This window comes from Vombatus ursinus, unplaced genomic scaffold (genome assembly GCF_900497805.2).
Source record: "Vombatus ursinus unplaced genomic scaffold, bare-nosed wombat genome assembly UNPS02014171.1, whole genome shotgun sequence".
In the NCBI taxonomy this organism is placed as follows: domain Eukaryota; kingdom Metazoa; phylum Chordata; class Mammalia; order Diprotodontia; family Vombatidae; genus Vombatus; species Vombatus ursinus.
The window spans coordinates 371,515-393,806 of NW_020953949.1; the positions used below are offsets into that span (position 1 = coordinate 371,515).

Sequence of the window (22,292 nt, forward strand, 5' to 3'; positions counted from 1 at the left end):
TACTGATAGAGGGGACAATCAACCAGAGAAAATGCTATGAGCTGGGATCAAGTTTGCATGGAGAGTGGCTTGCCTTAGCAAAAATAAGAGCCACATTTGCATGTGAGCTAGGGGTAAAGGAATAGATTGGGAGTTATCCAAGGCTGGCATTTGGCAAGGCATGATTGGTGGCAAGACAAGGGAGCAAGGCATTTAAGTGTAAAGAATAGCACAGAGGTCAAAGTAATTCACCAAGGGATCAAGATTGGGAAGGGAAGAAAGTGCATCCTGTGCAGAGGTGATGAGTTGGGAAAGACCTAAGAGGTATAGAGTAATATGCATGAGAAATGAGTAAGTTGAGGAATTGAGATGTTAGTGTACTGAGTAGTATATACGTGTGTGTGTGTGTGTGTGTGTGTGTGTGTGTGTGTGTGTGTGTGTTAAAGTCCATTAGAATCATGGCAAGAGTTGAACTAGAAAGAGAGTCCATGAACCAGGAACTGAACTTACTGATGAAGTATAATGTCCTCAGAGTAAATAGATAATGGTCATCAGAATCTAGATTGGGTGATAAATCTGAATAACAAGAGCTTCACAGGAGGAAAGGTAGCTAACTGATGGTACTAGAAAGTGGCAATGGGAATCAAGGAGTATTCCCACCCCATCTGTGAGTAGGGGAAAAAGGTATGAGTGAAAATGTTACCAGTGCTGGAAAAGATAACCAAAAATGCTGGATCATCAGCAGGGAGCCAGATCTTAGTGTCTGCTACAAGATGGAAGGAGTGAAAAAGGAAATAATGTAAGAAAAAAGCTAATTGATTCTGAAGCAGTCATTCCAGATAACAGAGTAAATGGAACAGATAAAGATGGAGTAGAACATTTGGGGGTTAGAGCTGAGAGCAACTGGAGGGAAGAAGAAGGCATTTGGATTTGTACATAAACAGCCAGGATGTCTAGATCACTAGGATGAGAAAAGTACGACTGGGTATGAGTATTCTAGCCTTTGAGGAATGAATCCAGGCAAATTATCATGGTTTGAAGAAAGGACAATTGATCATGGCAAGTGATCAGACTATTTAAAGCCCTCCCTTAACGTTCAAGCTCACAGCAAGAGGTGATGTTTCCTATGGGGCCTTGGGAGGTCGAATAGGAAAGTAAAAAATAATTTTGGACTAGCAGTAAGGAGGCAAGAATTGTCACTGCAAAGAACTAGATGGGCAGCTCTAGATAGTCACTTAACTTTTTGATTCCTTAATATCTTCATCTGTAAAATAGAGATTATAATGCTTGCCAGTGACAAGGGATGTTATGACAGTCAGTTAAGATGATAACTGTGAAAAGATTTGAAAAAGACCAAAATACAGGAAGTCATGCAGAGTGAAAAAAGCAGAATCTTAAGACTAATACTTAAAATTCAATAAAACAACAATAGCAATAAGTTAATATTCACACAATGACTAAAGTAAAAAGAAAAAGACAAAGGAAATGAGGATTTTTTAAGTCTTTCTCATGAAAGATAGTTTCAGTAAAGAACAGAAATTACACACATATAAAATCATTAACCAGTTCTGTTATGCGTTTGCATAAATTTGAATTACTATTTTTCTTTGTACTTTTAATCTGTACCTATTAATGTAAATCCAAATAAAATTAATATTAACCAAAGGAAAAATTAAAAGTGCAAAGTATATATGATATGAATGTAAATCACTGTTACTGTTCAGTCCCATTGCTATGACCATATCCTTTCATAACTCCCACAGGTGACACAGAAAAATTACTATGGACAAGGGAAATTACACAGCCATAACTGAGTTTTTTCTGGTGGGGCTTTCTCATTACCCAGGCCTCCAGATAACTCTTTATGTGCTCTGTTTTTTGATGTACCTGGTGATCCTATTGGGAAATAGCATCCTTACTATTATCAGCATCCTGGATCCCCATCTTCATACCCCTATGTACTTTTTCCTTGGGAATCTCTCCTTCCTGGATATCTGTTACACATCTTCCTTCATTCCTAAAATTCTGATTAATTTTACATCTGAAAGGAAATCCATCTCTTTCATTGGATGTACTCTGCAGATGGTTATTTCTCTTGGACTGGGGTGTACAGAGTGCATTCTACTGGCAGTGATGGCCTATGACAGGTATGTTGCCATTTGTAATCCGCTAAGATACACCATCATCATGAACAAGGGACTCTGTTCACAGATGGCAGCTTGGACCTGGATAGCAGGATTTCTACTCTCCCTGGTACAAACTGTGCTTGCCATGATAAAGCCTTTTTGTGGGAATATCATTGATCATATTACCTGTGAAATACTGGCACTTCTCAAGCTCATTTGTGTAGACATATCTCTCAATGTGTTTATCATGACAATTGCAAGTATCATTATCTTAATCACTCCTCTCATGCTCATTTTTATCTCTTACATTTTCATCCTTGCCACTATCCTGAGAATTAACTCTAGTGAAGGGAGAAAAAAGGCCTTTTCCACTTGTTCAGCCCACCTGACCGTGGTGATCTTATTCTATGGCTCTGCCCTTTTCATGTATATGAAGCCCAAGTCCAAGGACACAAAGACTTCTGATGAGATCATTGTGCTTTCCTATGGGGTGGTGACGCCAATGCTGAACCCCATCATCTACAGCCTGAGGAACAAGGAGGTGAAAGGGGCAGTGAAGAAAGTTCTATTCAGAAACCCATTCTTACCGAAAATATGACAATTTTCGAGGTTTTAAATTCCCTTCTTTTGTGTGTGGGGGTGTGGGGGGAGATTTATTTCTTCGCATCCAAAGATAGCACTGTTGTTCTTGTTATCATGTAAGACTGTATTGGCAAAGCCAAATTTGTGATTACTACTCTTTTGCACACACTTTACATATTTCTGAAACACATCTTACCTCCACTGGTTCTGCTATAATATGGCCTCTGGATATTGCTACTTTATATCCTGGGGTTTAAATATTTCCTATAAACTAATATCCTATTTAGAGGAATTATCAGAAATATGTTAAGATACTTAAGCTTTGTATATGAAAATAGCAAGCTTTCACAATGAATGGAGCATTCGGTCTGAAGTCAGGAAGACCTGAGTTCAAGTTCAGCCTCAGACACTTAATACCTGTATGACCCTGGACAAATCATTAACCTCTGTCTTCCTCAATTTCCTCAACTGTAAAACTGGGGGTCTTAATAGCATCTACTTCACAAGGTTGTGTGAGAATCATATGAAATGATATTTACAAAGTCCTTAGCGCAGTGTCCGGCGAGCAGTAGGTACTTTGGAATTACTTATTTCCTTCCTTTCACTTCCTGGGGAAATTGTGTAATTGTGTTTGAAATTGTGTTTGAGAGACTTAAGAGAGGGAAGAGGTTAATGAGAGACTCACAATTTAACTGTCATTCTACAGTCTGTTCACTATGCTGTCTACAGAGATACTGAGGTACAGAAAGAACTAAAAGAATTTCTTTCCTAAGAATATAAGTTCAAATCTTACCTTGTGAAGGAATATTTTTTTAAATTTTCAGTTCCAGATTTTTACCTTCCATCTATACCCTCCCCCACCTATTGAGAAGGCAAGAAATACAATACCCATTGTACATATGAAGTCATGCAAAACATTTCCCCATTATCCGTGTTCCAAAAAAAAGCAAAAAAAATAAAAATAAAAATAAAAAAGAGAAAAAATATGCTTTGATCTGCACTCTGAGTTTGTCAGCTCTTTATCTCTAGGGTGATAACATTTTTCATCATGAATTCTTTAGAACTGTTGTGGATCATAGTATTGATCAGAGTTACAAAGTCCTTCATAGTAGATTATCTTTATAATATTTCTATTACCATGTGCATTGTTTTCCTGGTTCTGTTCACTTCACTCTGCATCAGTTCATATAAGTTGAAGAAACTTTGTGAAGAGAATCCTTGATATACCCTGGAAGTTATACTGAAAGTACTGAATGGTAGAATTATAACCATAATTAAGAAGTCAACCGTAGCAATGACAGATAGAGATGACTTTGGCTGTAATCTTTTTCACAGGAAATACAAATTAAATAATTATTTATGACTTTTATTGTTTGCTACATTCTTAATAACTTATATACTCAGCAACCTTGATATTTGTTTATGCCTAGAAAATTAGGGGGTTGATATAGAGAGAAATGAGAAAAATCTAATTAAAAAAGGCATCTTTCCAGATTATTTATTTTTAAACAAAATTAATAAACTCTTTTGGAACCTTGGGACTAGGTGACTAATTATTGAGAGATATTATAATTTTCATAATTAATGTAGAAATATCAGATTATACAAGGGCAGGGAGGTATCATGGTGGATAGATTGTTGGGTCTGGAGTCAGAAAGACCCATCTTCCTGAGTTTTAATCTGACCTCAGATACTCACTAGGTGTTAGTCATTTAACCCTGTTTGTCTCCATTTCCTCATTTGTAAAATGATTTGGAGAAGGAAATGACAAACCACTCTAGTATCTTTGTCAAGAAAACTCCAAATGGGGTCATGTAGAGTCTGACATGACTGAAACACTGAACAACAACAACAATCAGATTATACTCCCATGACTGCCTTAGAACCTGAGATAAGGATAAAAAAAGACAAATGAGCTAGTAGCAGCTAAAGGAAGGTGCTACCATGTCACACGGGCTACATGTAGAGGTTTCAACCATCAACCCTACTACACATGAAGTTGGGGGGGGATTTTTTTTCATTTTCTTCATTGTTTAAAAAATTCTTTGTTAATATGTAATCAACCTAATAAGCCTCAAGGAGCTTCCCCATGAATGAGAACCCCTTCTTAGATACCTGGCTTGGTCATTCTTGTTCATAGCCATGGGAAATTTCCCCCATTCCCCCATATTCCCTAAAGTGAGAGGAGTCCCTGTATCTCCCTCTCTCTCCTATCAGTAAACAAACACTTCCCCATTCATGCATTAGACCAAAGTTTTATACTTGACACAAAATTGCATTTTTCAACATAGGGCATTTTTAGAATTTCCATACATGAACAGAAACATCAAAGGAACTCTCCAAATCAATAAAGTGCTTCTGCAATGTGAAAAACCTATGGTATAAAATTATCTCCCAGAATCTCAAATTAATTAGTCAGTACAACAATCCATAAGTATTAAATGCCTGCTATGTTCCAAGCACTGAGCTAAGTACAGACAACATAAAGAAAGGCAAATGACGGTCCCTGTTCTCTAGGAGTTCACAATCTAATGGACTTTTGAAGCATTGATGAATGAGATGGAAGGGGAAACAATGGGAAAATTGAATTAGATAATAATCATAGTAAGGTAACTAGAGCAATACTCTAAAGAAGTTTGTAAAGCCACAAAACAAATTAAGCAATGATTAGGAAAACAATATAATGCCCAAAGTTTTCAAACAATAGAGGAAACCACAAAGAACAGATTCAATCAATAGGCCAAAGACTAATCTATAATAAAAATTAAATTAAAGAGCAGATGATCAGAAGCAATGGTTCCAATGAATGGGTAGATGTTTTGATGCCTTAAGGTAGCCAGGAAGCTGCATCACTATGAACAGAGGTTACCAGAAAGGTGATCTTAAGCTTTGTCTTACCATCTGCCAATCAAGTCTGAACTTTGTCACCTTTTAGGGAAAAACTAGACTAACCCATATTGGGTATGATGGAAGGTGGAACCCTGGTAGATATTGGCCTTATCACAAAAGCAAACCACAACTATAAAGATATGAAGAAAAGGCATTTGATAACATAATTATTCAAGATAAAATACTTAAAAGAATAGGTATTGAGAGTTTTTCCTTAACGTAATTAATAGAATCTTAAGCCATGAGTTAAAATAGCATAGAATAGATAAAGATTAGAACTATTCCTCTAAAAACAAGTACAAAGTGAGGAAGTCCACTCTTACCACTTGATTTAATACTGAGATTCTAGCAAGTGTAAAAAGACACAAAGATGATATTAATAGAATTAACATTGGAAATGAAGAAATCAACATTTCACTTTTTGTAGATGACATGATGCAATAGCTAGAAAATTTAGCCTTCTCAAAAAAAATAATGAAAACAATACTTGAATTCAGCGATTTTGGCATGATACAAGATTAACAAGAATGTAATAGGCATTCTAATTTATTTGCAACAATGATCAAGAAAATATCATAAAAAAGAAACCCTATTCATTATATATGTATATATGTACATATGTGTATATAGATAGATAGATAGATAGATAGATACAGAGAGAGTAGAAAATATTTGAAAATTAACTAAATTTGGAATATAGAATCTGGATAATGACAATTGTAAAATGACAAGATAAAAACAAAAAAGAAAATAAATAACTGCAAGCATAGTCAATGTTCATAAATGAATTATATTAATATAAAAAGTGATATTCCCTTAATTATATTATATATTTAATCTGTTACCAATGAAAATGTCAATGGGCTTTTAACAGAATTACACAAAATCATGATAAATTTATATGGAAAAACAAGTAGTAGAGAATATTAAGATACACACTGAGGAGAAAATCTGAAGAAGAGAGTCTTATTTTCCTAGACATAAAAATAAATAACAAAATGATTACTACCACAACTATCTGGCACCCAGGAGGAGAAAAGAAATATATTGATGGACCAAAATAAAGAATAAATACATCCAACTAAATATACATGAAAGATGCATTTGAAAGACTTATAGAAAAATTAAAATGGAGAAAGAATGCATTATCTAACAAATGGACATGGAAGATTAATTGACAATCTCAAATAAAAGTTATTATACCCACAAATATTCCCCAGTGAACTACAGCCAGATGAGAGATTTAAACATAAGTACAGGTATATAGAAGGTGGAAGAAAATGGAATAAAGTATTTGCCCAATTACAAAAAGTTTTTTAATTCAACAAATGGAATAAATTATTATTATGAAGTACATATGTTTAACCACATGAATTTTTGGAGGAAATTTTGGAGGAAAATATGACAGATCAAAACATGGCATATAAAAGGTGTAAGGAATGCTAAAAAAAAAACTATGGTGATTACTACTCTACACTTGATAAATAGCTACAAGACAGATGAATTTTATAAGAGGAAACACAAATTGTTAATATTCACTTGAAAATTGTTCCACCTAACAATCAGAGGTGCAAATTTAGACAGCTTAGACATATCACCTCTTACCTGTCAAAACAGCAAAATAATAACAAATAGTAATTTAAACCAAAGAAATTAAATGCAGAAATTATTACAGATGACCAGGTACATATTTATTACTCATAAAAATCCAAATTTGTAGGCTCTTTCTGAAAGCAATCTGACAGTACTAAGAAAAAATACAAAAACAGTCACATTCTTTGTTCTGGTAATTCCAATGTTAGGAATATATACTGAAAGTTTTATTAAAAAATTTTTAAAAGGCTCCATGTTTAAAATTTTCAGAGAAGTAATTAGAGACTGGAAACAACCTAAATGTCCAAAATATAAGAGACTAGATAAATCATTTGTGGTGTATTCATGTTATAGAATACTATAATACAAATAAGACAAGTATGAGGAACAAAAAGAAATATGTAAAGATTTTTATGAAGTAATGCAAAGAGAAAAAAACCAGAGAATGAAGATGGCAAATGTGGACATGAGAGAAAAAGGGAATGAGAAGCAATGGAAAAAGAAGGAATCTTGAAGACAGGTTTATAACAGTAAACATTGTTATCATAATTTAGGTATTGAAATTGATAACATTACTAAGAAATTTTATTTGATGGTGCTGATGCAGTTTTAATTTTTTTTAAGTTTTTAACAGACAATTTAATTACTTTTTAATTAGCACAAGCCATGAAGTGGAGTTAGTAAAATGACCCATATATCTAATAATAATACTAATAGAAATAATAATTTCTATAGCACTCTGGTATTTGCAAAGATATGTGTGTGTGTTTGTGTGTTTATATACACACACATTTGTGTGTATGTGTGAGTGTGTGTGTGTGTATCTCATTTGATCCTCAACAACACTGAAAGGTAGATGCTATTATTATCCCCATTTTACAAATGAAGAATTTGAGGCATTGAGTGACTTGCTCAGGGTCACATAACTAGTAAATGTCTGAGTCAGGATTTAAACTCAGTTGTTTCTTACTCCAAGCCCAGAACTCTATTCACTTTACCATTAGCTGCCTGTGAAGATCTTTTAAGATCTCAGCTCTATCAGTCAGAATATCATCTCTTCCTCCCAACTTTGTTTCTTCCACAAATGTTATGAGTGTTCAAGGCATTAATAAAAAATTGGAGGGTGTAATAACCCCAAAAACTGAGATTTGGAGTAATCCACTAGACCTACCTTACAGATTGGTATAAATGTACCAATTATCACTCAATGAGTCTTTATTCAGTTCTGAATTCATCTTACTGTATTATCTTTTATCCCTTATCTCTCTATTTTGTCCATACTCTCTTCTCTCAAGGTTTTCATGATACTTCTCTCTCTTGGTTCTCCTCTTACCTCTCTAACCATTTCTTCTCTTTCTGGTTTACTGGCTTTTCATCCAGGTCACATCCACTAGCCACGGGTATTCCTGAGAGACACCAGGGGATTCTATCCTACGCCCTTTTCTCATTTCCATTTATAATTATCATTGGTGATCTCAGCAGCTTTGACAGTTTCAATTATCATCTATTCAGAAGACTCTCAGATCCTGTTGTCTTGCCCTAGTCTGTCTTCTGACCTTCAGGCTCTCATCTCCAATTACCTAAAATAGATATCTCAACCTGAATGTCTGTAGACATCATAAATTCAACATGTCCAAAACTGAACTCATTAACCTTCCCTGACCCCACTCTTACTAACTTCCCTGTTACTATCAAGGTTACTACCATCTTCCCAGCCACCTGAAGTCACAGCTTAGATGTCATTTTCAACTTCTCATTCTCACACACACACACTCACAGCGAATCAATACTCAAGTCCTATTATTTAACATCGTACTCACAGTGCTGCAACTCCAACAGCATAAGTACCTGTTACAGACACTCATCATCTTGTTCCTGGACTACACAATAGACGTTTGGTTAATCTCCCTACCTCAAATCTCTCCCCACTTCAATCCACCCTCCATTCACCTGTCAAGTTGATCTGCCAAAAACAAAAGTCTGACCATATCACACACACACACACACACACACCATTCAATAAATTCTAGTGGCTTCTTACTTTCTCCAGGATAAAAAAAAATTAGGTTTTAATAAAAGGTTTTAATAAGTGTAAATAACAAATCCCCTAAAGTGATTGAATGCATTCAAATTTGCCTTGTTTGAAGTCATAATTATGTAAAACATGATAATTGGTTCCAGTCCAATGGAAATCCACAGTGTAAATTCAAATAATACAACCACTTTAAGGGGTTTAATTAATCATAATATTTGGGACCTAGCTATATAAAAATCTTCTTTTGGTTTTTAAAGCCCTTTATAACCTGACCCCCTTTTACATTTCCATTCTTTTTATATCTTACTGTCCTTCCAGATCCAGTGACACTGACCTCTTTGTTATTCTTCATCCACAATACTCCACCTCCTGATTCCAAGTATTTTCACTGGCTGTCCCCTATGCCTAGAATGTTCTCTTTCCTCCTCTCTACCTCCTAGCTTCCCTGGCTTTAAGTTTCAGAAATATTTTGCCATTCTTCCTTAATATTTTTTCTTTCTTAATATTTTTAAAAATTGTTTAATATTTTATTTTTCACAATTACATATAAAAAGTTTTTAACATTCTTTTTTTTAAATTTTGAGTTCTAAATGCTCTCCCTCTCCTCATCCCCCCCATTAAGAAGGCAAACAACATGTGCAGTTATGCAAAACTTATTTCCATATTTGTCAAGTTGTAAAAGAAAACAGAGCCAAAAAATAAGAAAAATAAAGAAAATTTTTAAAGTATGCTTCAACCTGCCTTCAGACTCCGTCAGTTCTTTCTCTGGATATAGATAGCATTTTTCAACATAAGTCCATTTGAATTGTCTTGGATTATTGTATTGCTGAAAATAGCTAAGTAAGTCACAGTTGATTATCATATAATATTGCTGTTACTGTGTATAATGTTCTACTGGTTCTGCTCATTTCATTTTGCATCAGTTCTTGTAAGTCCAGGTTTTTCTGAAAGTACTCATTTTCCCACATTCCCTCCAACATTTGTCATTTTCCTTTTCTGTCACATTAGCTAATTTGATGGGATTGATGGGATTTGATGGGATTATGTGTCGGAGTTATTTTAATTTTCATTTCTCTAACCAATAGTGATTTATAGTACTTTTCATATGACTATAGATAGCTTTAATTACTTTGTCTGAAAACTTTGTTTATATCTTTGAAATCCTTTGATAAATATCAGTTGGGGTAGCGCTTATCTTTATAAATTTGACTCAGTTCTCTATACATTTGAGATTTTACTTTTAACTTTATGTTATAGTTGTGCTCTGCTCCCAGGGTGTAGGGAACACTGTCCTAAGATTCAAGTTTTTTGTGCATCTTTCTTCAGAGCTAGTTCTGGGGGTCTGTTAGTTTTCAGTTCTTCCAAGGTGATATTTTTTAAGAAGAGGTGTGTTTACTACTCTCTTGCATTGTACTCTTGTCTATGAGTGACCACAAGTACTGTTCTCTGCCCTAGAACTGTGACCAGGATCCCTGCTCCCCTGTGACTGGGAGCTCTAGTATACTAGTGCTCCTTCTTTCCCTGGGACTGTGACCCAGGACTGCAATCTGGTCTGCAAAAGAGCAACACAATAGATACCTGCACCCAGTGCCAGCAAAGGGACCCATGTAATCTCCTTCCTACCAGTTGTATGACCCCCTTACTGTCTGTGGGTTGAGAGCTCTGGAAGCTACTGTTGCCGATTCAGTTGTGACCAAGACCTGCTGCTGGTTTGTTCACCTGCTGCTGGCTGCCTTGCACAGGGGCACAGGGCCACAGGGCCTTGCTGCTGGCTTGCTGAGGCAGGTCTGCTATTGTCTTGCCAGCACCTTGTGTGGTCTGGCCTGAACTCTATTTTCACCCCAATGTTACAGAACTTTTCTTCTGAGCTTCTAAATTGCCTTAGGCTAAGAAAAAAATCACCCTGTCCTTTTGTGGGTTCTGCTGCTCTGCAATTAATTTTGAGGAATTATTTAAAGTTGTTTAGAGAGGAATTTGGGAGAACTCAGGCGAGTACCTGTCTTTTTTCCACCATCTTGGCTCTGCTCCCATTCATTTATAATCTTAGTGCCTTCCTTGTGAAGATAGATAGATAGACAGACAAATAGAAAGACAGATATTTGGATAGATGGATCCTGTATATACATCTTGTTTGTACATAGTTGTCTGCACATTGTATCCTCCATAAAACCAAGTTCTGTGATAGCAACAACTTTTTTTTTGTCTTTCTTTGTATCCCTAGCATTTATCATTCTATATGGCACATAGTAGGTGCTTAAAATGCTGTGACGCAAAAAATTATAGGCTCATCTCTCCTATAGGCATAGGTCCCAATATTCTAGAATGAACTGGAAGTGGGACTTCTATAACACCACATACATTGGTGCACATGTCCAAGTGTGTGTGGAGGGGAAGAAGAATTGGGGAATAGAATATCATGAGATAGATAAACATGTTTAACCCAGAGTCCTCAACAGTTGTCAATATCCAGAAATGTCAGAGAAATATAGAAATCTGGCCTGAATCATGCAAGTAAGGTTAAGTGTCTTTCCCAGCTAGTAAATGTTTGAGGACAGAATTGAACTCAAGAAGATGAGTCTTCCTTACTCTAGGTCTGGTACTCTGTGTACTATGGTGCCATCAACTGCCTGAATCATACAGATAACTGTGTCACTCCCCCAGTGTTTGACCAGGCAGAAAGAAACTTGAGTCTTCCTGTATTGCATTGTTTATTGTGCCATTTCTTGTACCTATTAATGTTGGTGTAATTAGGTTGTTATTACTTTATCCCTAAAGCATCGAAAAGTTGTTAACTTCCCTACAGCTCTTTCACACCACTTTAAATTACTTCAGGGAATGCAAAAAGTCTCTAAAAACACTGGGGTGGGGTTGTGGTGGGAAGAAGAGTGTTAAATCGGCATCTGTAGCTAATGGTTGAGCCTTTGGAAATTTCTAGGGACAACAAGTTATAACATACATTTACAGTAGATCTGGAAATGTATTGACAAGCTATTGTCATAAAGGTAGTAAAAGTGGTAGCATCTTATTGATTCTGCCAATTTTTCACAGTATTTCTAAATTGCAAAAATCTGACTCTTTGTCCATATAATATCATAGGAACAACTTAGAAGGAAAGGAGAAGTTGTAAACTGCCTTCAGTAAAAGTAATTTCAGCCTCATATACAATGGGGATATAGCATCAGGGAGCACAGCTATATGTTTGCTAGTACCTAAAGCCACCATAAATTTCTGGAAATGTGCTTAAAATAATTTATTTGTTCAGAATGCTAGAGAAACATCAGCTAAGTGACCTCGCATAAACAAAGAAGAAGGCTTGGATCTCACTGTGAGAGGTAAATAAGAATAATTGGAAGGACTCTGGGAAGGGTGATTTTTAGAGATGAAAACGGAAATGGGTATTGAGAATGTAAGTTGGGAAAGAAATGTTGAATGGAAAAAAAATGTAAGATAAGTGGGACCAGATTAGGAATTCTAACATGGAAGGTCAAATGGTTTTAAGGAAAGAAAATGGAAATTGAACAGGAGACTTGAAGATGTATTCTGTTGAAGTGGTAAGGATGTATTTCTGCATCACTTAACCCTGTTTGCATGATCCAGGCCAGATTTCTATATTTCTCTGACATTTCTGGATATTGACAACTGTTGAGGACTCTGGATCAAACATATTCATCTATTTCATGATATTTTATTCCCCAATTCTCCCTGTCCTCCACACACACTTGGACATGTGAACTAATATATGTGGTGTTACAGAAGTCCCACTTCCAGTTCATTCTAAAATATTGGGATCTATCATCTTGTTCATGAATGATTACATTATCAGTTCAACTTTTATTGAATTCCATCTAGCATATCTAGTAGTGACACATCCTTGTATTTTCTCTGGAAGTCAAATGTCTTCCTCTACAAAAATAGTCCATCTTAGCTCTTATAGTCTATGTTCATTCTACTAGTGTTAGGTATTTAATTATGCTCTGTATTCTAAAGTTCCTTTCACCCTACCATTCTATCTCTGTGTTCTAAAGTACCTTGTAACTTTGACATTCCAAGTTCTCTTTTCTAAGATACCATTTTAACTCTGACCTTCTATGTGCTAGTTTCTAAGTTCCTTTCTTGTTCTCAAATTTTTTGTTCTAGAACTTGTGAACTTCTAGCCCTAATGAGAAACAACTTGGTGTTTTGGATAGAGTTAGCCTTGAAGCTAGGAAAACTTGGGTTCAAATCCTACCTCTGACCTGTGCTGGCTGTGTTACCTTGGGCAGGTCACAATCTCTAAGTCATCTGAGTAAGTCTAAAAATACAAGTTCAAGAGAAGGTGGGATCTGCATTGGTAGAGGGAATTTCCCCGCTTAAGAGTTCCTCATGCCAATGAAATCACAGGTCAAGGCCCCATCTCTATCTATCTCTAATATTCTATATTTTGATAATTCCAGGACTCAGTGCTACTAGATCCAAGACAGGAATAGCTAAACTAGCTACCAGGATGACAATTTTAGCAAGAAACCAATCCACTTACCCTTATTTTTCTATTCTCAAGTGTTTTCAAGAAAGTAGCTATTATCAGAAGTAAATAAATCAAAGAAACTGTGGAAAATAAGAGGTTACTTGGTGAGGAAGCAATCATGGGACCTAATCTAAAGAGCTCTAAGTGAGGCTATCTTCCCCAACTTGGTAGAGGGAGAGGCCTGTCAAGGAAGCTGTTACAACCAAGGGGGCAGGTGAGAAAAAACTGCTCTTGAGAAGCATAATGTTTGAGATCTCTTTATTAGCCATGCAACAAGTAAAAGTAGATGAGGCCCTAGCACAAAAGGAGGAAAGAACAGGGAGAACCTCAGTGGATTAGTGGCAACAAGAACCACATTGAATGAAGCAACGGAGTGAGAGGGGAGTGATAAACTGAAGGGAGCGTTCTAGGTCAGGCAAAAGTAATGCAGAAAGGATCAATAGTATGACAGCACAGTACAAGACCAAGATCAAGGGAGTTTCTTTCAGAATAAAGGAGATATGAACATGTTTGTAGAAGGGAAAGACCAAGTGAAAAGAAAAATATTAAAGAAGTGGAAATAATTGACATAGCAAAGGGATGATAGGAAAGGGTAGGATCAAGAATATGGGGGAGGGGGCGCTAGGTGGCACAGTGGACAGAGCTCCAGCCTTGAAGTCAGGAGGACCTGAGTTCAAATGCAGTCTCAGACACACAACACGTACTAGCTGTGTGACCCTGGGCAAGTCACTTAACCCCAATTGCCTGGCAAAAAGCAAAGAAAAAAAAAAAAAAAGAACATGGACATAACAGACAGCTTTGGAAAGCAATAGGGACATTTCTTCCTCAGAGATAAAAACAAAAGCGAGAATATGGAGATATTTTGCAGATGTGAAGAGAGAAATTTAGAGAATACAGTTGGCAAGATCTGATTCACATCTTTTTAGATCAGAAATAAAAATGAATATATTTAAAACAACTATACATAATTATTTTTAGTTAAAATGCTAGCTAGAGCAAGTAGATGGTGCAGTGGATAACGCACCAGGCCTGGAGTCAGGAAGATCTGAGTTCAGATTTGGCCTCAGACACTTACTAGCTGTGTGACCCTGGACAAGTCACTTAATCCTTATTTGCTTCAGTTTCTCATCTGTAAAATGGGGATACAATGGAGAAGGAAATGGCAAACCACTCCAGTATCTTTGCTAAGAAAAACCCCAAGGAGTCATGTACAGTTAAACACTGAAAAACTAAGCAATAACAACAAAATGCTAGCTATTTTGTGGTGATTTAATTAATAAGCTCATTTAATGTGCTACTTACCTCCTAACAGAGAAATAATGGACTAAATATTCAGAATGAGACACACATCTTTGGACGTGGCCAATTTGGAAATGTGCTTTACTTAGATAAGCAGATTTGTTACAAGGATTGTCCTTTTTTCACTGGGGAAGTGAGAGGGAAAGAAAATAAATGCTTGTTAATTGAAGCAAATAATTAAAATTAAGTTAATTCAATGGAAATACAGGAGTCTAATTAGGGATCCTCTGTAGCCATTTCCCAAGGACACTCTAGGAAGACTATGCAGCAAGTGTTTAGTCATGGAACCAAAAGATCTATATTTGCCCCTTACTTAATTGTATAACCTTAGGTAAGTCAATTAACTAACATTCTGAGCCTTAACTTACTCACCTGTAAAACATAATAACAATTTTGCCTTCCTTGGTGAGTTATTGTGATCATAAAACAAGATAACAGTGAAAAGTATTTCATAAATAGAGTGCTATATACAAGTATAAGTTTAGTTATTATCATTATTGTCATTTATTTTTACTTGATATAGCCTGTATCTAAGAAAATAAGTACCCTATCCCTTGAAAACATGAGAAAGGAACACATTTTCCTTCTCTTGCCCCAGAGCACATATGTTTAAAATAATATTTTATTTATGCTCTTTTCTTTTTTTATATCTCTTTTGTTTTCCATTGGCTCTCACATTTCTTATGACCTTTTCTTGTAACAAAAATGTAGTCAAACAAGTCAGATCAGCACAACGGCCTTACTTAAAAGGTAGATCTCCCTCATTCCTCTACTATAGGACACCATCTCTCTGCTGAGACTTCAGTCCTCTGAAATTCTACATTGATCAGAGTTTTGATGGTGTTTTCTTATACATTTTTCTATGTTGTTTTCTTATACATTCTTCTAGTCATTGCATAAATTGTTTACTTGGTTCTGCCTGCTCTCAATCATTTGTCTTCTGTGTCTTTTTCAATTAGCCAGTGCTACAGCTGTAACTTTCTACCTCCAGAAATGAGGCTATTATGAATCATCATTATTACCATCATCATCATTATCATTATTACTCATATGCTTGAAACTACCAGTATAACTCCCATTTCTGGAAACACCTTTCCTTGGTGGGAAAAATAATTTGAATTACTACATTTTATTGTAACCATTTTTTAATCCATATTATAAGGGACAGCTAGATGGCACAATTAATAAGAGTACTGGGTCTGGAGTCCAAAAGACATGAGTTCAAATCCAGCTTTAGATACTAGCTTTGTGACTCTGGGCAAGTTACTTAAGCACTGTTTGCCTTAGTTTCCTCATTTGTAAAATGATGATAACAGTAGCACCTTCCTCTGACAGTTGTTATGAGAATCAAATGAAATAATCTTTATTTAGAGCAGGGCCTGGCACATTAATAAATGCTATATAAATATTAGATGCTAGATATTATATGAGTGAATAGCTCCCTTTAGGTGATATTTGCTTATAACTCCATAACTTGCATGCTAAATGTTCAGTGAGTTTCTTTATTTTCTTGTAACTTTTGCAAAAGGGCTTGCCAACCCCCATCTGAACTCTTAGATAACAGTAGCCTATTTCAAGGTTGTTCTAACAATAGATGTTAGTACCTAACCAGAACAGAACACCTGTCATAAGAAAACTACCACCTCCCAAGGTCACTAACTGTGTATGATGATAGTACTAACTTTAAGGATATTGAGTATCTGTAATGTATACCAAGGGTAAGTTTCTCAGAAACACCAGCCCTGAGCTCAGAAAAATTCCTTCTGCAAGTTCAGGCACTCTGAACCGCTGGCTTTCAATAAAACTTGAAAAGCAGGTTCTGAAGAAGTAATGTCAAAACTAAAACATTTTTCTCTCTAATAAAAAGAACAATGCAGTCTCAAATCATGCGGCTGCTAAACACTCATCCTGTGATCCTCATATAGGTACTAGGACTTATATCAGTATGGAACACTGGGGACTTTACAGGCAGGAAGCTGTGTGCCTTGTCTCTAAGCACCTGAAGGATCCTTTGCAATTTTCTTATTCCCTGCACTCATTACTCATCTGAAATCTGGCCAACTCTGCCTTAAATCCTTCAATAATTGCTACTTACATATGCATAAGTTGTGCATTAGGCTTTGTTTTCACGTTTTAGTGGTATGGAGGTAACGTTTATAACAAAAGTATCAATTTAGAGAGCATTTGCTGCTGAATGTTGAGAGAACCAGTGGGAGATACTGAACCCCTCTCTGATTCTTGGAGTTAGTCCTATTAATCTAGGATATGTCCCCACTCTCTCATAATTGTTTAATCTCTCTATACAGTACAATTTGTCTTGAGTCCCAAAAAGAAGAGATAGCCCAAGGATTAAATGTGAATTGGGAAACAGGCTATCCCACCTAGTTCTCAGATAAGGTGGAGGGGGGGAGACCTTTGAATGGAGCAAGTGAAGTAAAAGAGTATTTCTTCTTGGTGCAGTGGATAGAATGATAAGCCAAGACTCAGGAAGCCCTGAGTCCAAATCTGACCTCAGACACTTACTAGCTTTGTGACCCTAGGCAAGTCATTTAACTTCTGTTTGCCTTAGTTTCCTCAAATGTAAAATCAGGATAATAATAGCATCTATTGCCCAGGGCTGTTGTGAGAATCAGATGAAATAATATTTATAAAGTTGTTAGCACAGTGTCTAGCACATTGCAGACACTTAATAAATTCTTATCCCTTTCCTTCTACTGCTAGAGGGTCAGGTCTTCTCAGGATGCCCCTGTATCCCCCATCCTGGGAATTCTTCCTCCCAAGGTGCTTAAACTTCTCCTCATAGTAGACTCCAACAGAGTGGTTAACCTTGGGGTCAGGGTATAGCTGAACGGTCCCTCTCCCTTCTCAGCTTCTTACCCTGAATCACAAGACTAGGGGATCCTCCCCTGGGAAAGGCCACTTCCCCTAGTTCTCCAAGAAAAGCAAAATGTCAACAACTTGAGTGAAAAAGCACTGAGCTAAAATTTAGGAGACCTGCATTCCTCCAATCCAGTCCCGGCTTTGAAACAAATTCTAGCCCTCTGTTTCCCATTCCACAAAATACAAGATTTGTACAAAATGGCTTCTCGGGTCACTTCCAGCTCTAACATGATGTTTTGAGTCCTCTTTCTGCCCATTTCCCCAAGGTATTAATCATGAGGATTACCACTCTAACCTACCACCTAGTAATAAGGCTTCCTGGATACCAATTGTGAGGAAATAATTTACCTTTGCATTTTGTTGTGTGTATATATATATATTTGTATGTATGTGTATGTGTGTGTATATATATATATATATATACACACGTGTGTGTATACATATATACATGGATATAGATAAAGATATAGATATCATATATATCCTCCCCCCCTCCATCAGACCTGCAATGGTGTAGAAAATTCCCAATAAGAAAATTTCTGTACCAATGCAGTTAGAAAACAACTCTTCACCTTAGAGACTTAGAGATGGGGATGGGGTATGGTGAGGGAGTTGGGAAGGGAAAAGGATGGAATGTGTAAAGGAGAAGTTAAATGATTTGCTTATGGCAGTATTTTAATTTAGTCATTCTTGATTCCAAGTTCAGCATGTTATCCAAACTGATAGTCTCTTAGTATCTATGCCTCTAAGTCTTGTCCCTATTATATCCTTCACCAAGACTACTGCCAAAATACTTTTCTTGCTACATTGCTCTGATATAGTCTCTTCTGCACTCAAAAACCTTCAGTGAATACCTATTGCCTATGAAACAAAACCTTAACTCTTGAACAAGGTTATGCCTATTGTGCCAAGCTGTTAATTTCCTTTGCAATTCTCTCTTCCATAGTTCTCATTCTTTTCCAGTTTTTTTCATCATGTTCTCATTTCATTTATTTAAAAAAAAACTTTTCTTAACTATTTCTGTAGCACACTTCACTTTCAGGAATTACAGTTGAATTTGTTCTTATGCTGTGTTTTTCTCTGAATTTTCTCTTTGCTTGTAGATGTTTTGGTGTTTTTCTCTGAATTTTCTCTTTGCTTGCAGATGTTTTGGGGTCATCGTCTCCTAGGTTTGTGACTTAAGTGTACCTGTCACCATAATAGCTTTTCATGATGGGATTCTTTTTTTTTCCTCAAAATTCTTCCTGTCTATTTCTTGATTTCATACTTTAGAGTAGGGCCAAGTTTTGGAGGGTTCATCCTCACTTTTCCTTCTTAGGATATTGACTGTTGTGTTTTTTTCAGTATCTCAGACTGGTCACCTGCAAGTAAATCTGAGCTTGGAAGACCTCTCAGTCTGGATCCAACCTACCTTTCCAATCACTACTCTCCATGCTGGCCAAAGTGGATCATGCATTCTCCTCTCATTCTTACCCTGCTGTGTTCCATCTCCTTGCTTTTGTTCACCATGTTGCTTACCCAGGAATGAAACCCTCCTGCACCTACCTATTTTAAAAATCTCTTCCTTCCAGACCAATTTCTAGTGCAACCTCTTCCAAAAACATTCATTCGTCTCTCCTGAAAGTAGTTGTTCCCTTACTGAATTTCTCCTACTATTTTCTCTTGACCTTTATATTTACCACAATTTGCCTATTATCAGAGTTAATCAAGGACAATCACCTTACCCTCATTAGATTACATAAGGACTAAATTTGCTTCTTTGCAACTTCCACCAATTATTTTTAGTTCTGCATTCTCCTTTTAAACGAAACAAGCCAAATCCCTCTTTCACATAAGTCATTCAGATTCCTTTCCTCCTCTCTATATATGTCATGCCTACTTTCCATGTCTTACTGAGAAATATAATCAAATTAGTAATACCACTATTTCTGAAAACGATATGATCTTCACTTATTGTACTCTACTTCCCATTCTTATGGCTACCCAAACGAGATCTTTTGCCCAGCCACCGATCTCCTATATGCATTATCTACTTTACTGGAATGTAAACTTGTTGCTAGCAGGAACTCTCTCATTTTTATATTTGTATGCTCAACACCTAGTACTGTGTCAGATACATAGCAGTCATTTGATAAATTATTTTTCACTCATTTACTTTCTTTCCCATCTATATGTAATTTCCAAATTTTATATACATATATGATCTATGTCTTTATCTAAGTCATTAATAAAGATACTAAAGACAATAGTGACTTGAAACATTTTAATGAAGATAGTTTTTTAAATTGACATCATATCATTAAGAGCTACTTTTCATCCTTTCATTTAGATTAAATAAAAGTCCAAGGGACAGGTCATAGGAAGGTATGCAGAATTGGATCAAAAAAAAAGGTTTTATTGAATTTGGTAAACTTGGGCAAGAAACCTTAAACACCTCCTGTTCACCAAGCCCATACTTTTGAGCTTCAGGGAGAAGAGCTAACTGTGCTTTCTCCCTCAATTTGATGATCTACAACTGCTAATGCAAGGAATGCAGAAGGTGATCTTGTTAAAATTTGATTGGATAATAATAGCAAGAGCTAACATTTATGTAGCACTTTTTGGACCCTTTAAACTCTTAAAAATTAATAAGGAACCCAAGGAGCTTTTGTTTATGTGAGTTATATCTCAAAATTTGCCGTATTAGAAATTAAAACTGATAAATTTATTAAACATTTATAAGTATTAGTATCAGCTTTTTTATTTAATTTCAAATGCATGTTTTTCTTCTCTTCTTGTTCCCATTTGTGTTCATATATTTGAAAATCTGCACCTACCAATAAAAACCAAATAAAATTATTAACCAATATAAAAAAATATCACTAGGTATAAGCAATATAAATATAAATCACTATTGTTGTTCAATCCACTTGTTATGACCAGTGTCCTTCCATCACTCTCATAGGTAACCACGATGAAATAACATGGACAAAGGGAATTCCACAGCTGTGATTGAGTTTATACTGATTGGACTTTCTCAGTACCCAGGCCTCCAGATGTTTCTTTATGTGATTTGCCTAGTGATGTACCTGGTAATCCTTCTGGGAAACAGCTTCCTTATTATCATTAGCATTCTGGATTCCCGCCTTCATACCCCTATGTATTTTTTCCTTGGGAACCTCTCCTTCCTGGATATCTGCTATACATCTGCCTCTATTCCCCAAATTCTGATTAATTTTATGAGTGAGAGAAAATCCATTTCCTTCACTAGATGTGCACTTCAGATGTTTGTGTCCCTTGGATTGGGGTCCACAGAGTGTCTGCTGCTGGCAGTGATGGCCTATGACAGGTACATCGCCATCTGCAATCCCCTGAGATACACCATCATCATGAATAAAGAACTCTATGTGCAAATGGCTTCTTGGACTTGGATTATAGGGTGTCTGAACTCCCTGGTACAAACTACACTTGCTATGATGATGCCATTCTGTGGGAATATCATTGACCACATAACCTGTGAGATCCTGGCCCTTCTTAAACTTATTTGTGTAGACATTTCCCTCAATGTGTTTATCATGACAATTGCAAGTATTGTTTTCTTAATCACACCTCTGCTATTCATTTTCTTCTCATATGTTTTCATCCTCTCTACTATCCTGAGGATGAACTCACGTGAGGGGAGGAAAAAAGCCTTTTCTACCTGCTCAGCCCACCTGACAGTGGTGATCTTGTTCTATGGATCTGCTCTTTTCATGTACATGAAGCCCAAGTCCAAGGAATCCAAGACTTCTGATGATATCATTTCACTGTCCTATGGAGTGATTACCCCAATGCTGAACCCCATCATCTACAGCCTGAGGAACAAGGAGATAAAAGGAGCTGTGGAGAAGATTCTATTGAGAAATCTATTCTTAAGAAAAATATGAAAAAGTCTGAGGTTTTCAGTTCCTTTCTTTTGCAGGGTGGACTCATTCCTTTGCATCCAACAGTAGCACTGCTCTTCCTGGAAACAGGAAGTGTGAGTATTACTACAAAGCAGAATGTATGATTTTCTCTCTTTTTTACACATGTAACAAATATCTGAAATACAGTATCTCTCAACTCATTAGGTTTCTGTACTTGGTAGTTTTGCCACTCTGTAGCCTGGGGTTTATGGTTATCTTTCATTAAAATAAGTCACATACATTTAAACTGTGTGAGCATGAGCTGAAGACGAAAAATTTTTAAATTTCCTATTGAAGAATATAAAATTGAGAAGAATTATTAGAAACTGTTCTTAAAATACTTAAACTCAAATGCTATAAATCACTATTGATCAAAGAAATACAAGTTTAAACAACTCTGAGGTACCTTACATCTATCAGATTGACTAATATGACAGAAAAGAAAAAGGAGAAATGTTGGAGGGGATGTGGGAAAATTGGGA

The 22,292-nt window shown here is 36.1% G+C and overlaps 2 protein-coding genes across 2 annotated transcripts; both read left to right on the forward strand.

Annotated features, from left to right (window-relative positions):
• Nucleotides 1-1,761: 1,761 nt before the first annotated feature.
• On the forward strand, nucleotides 1,762-2,703 carry LOC114041330 (olfactory receptor 13D1-like). Its single transcript, XM_027859719.1, has one exon. The coding sequence runs from the start codon at nucleotides 1,762-1,764 to the stop codon at nucleotides 2,701-2,703; it is 942 nt and encodes a 313-aa protein (XP_027715520.1).
• An 18,147-nt stretch (nucleotides 2,704-20,850) lies between these two features.
• LOC114041322 (olfactory receptor 13D1-like) lies at nucleotides 20,851-21,792 on the forward strand. Its single transcript, XM_027859708.1, has one exon. It carries the CDS (start codon nucleotides 20,851-20,853, stop codon nucleotides 21,790-21,792), a length of 942 nt encoding a protein of 313 aa, XP_027715509.1.
• The last annotated feature ends 500 nt before the right edge of the window (nucleotides 21,793-22,292 follow it).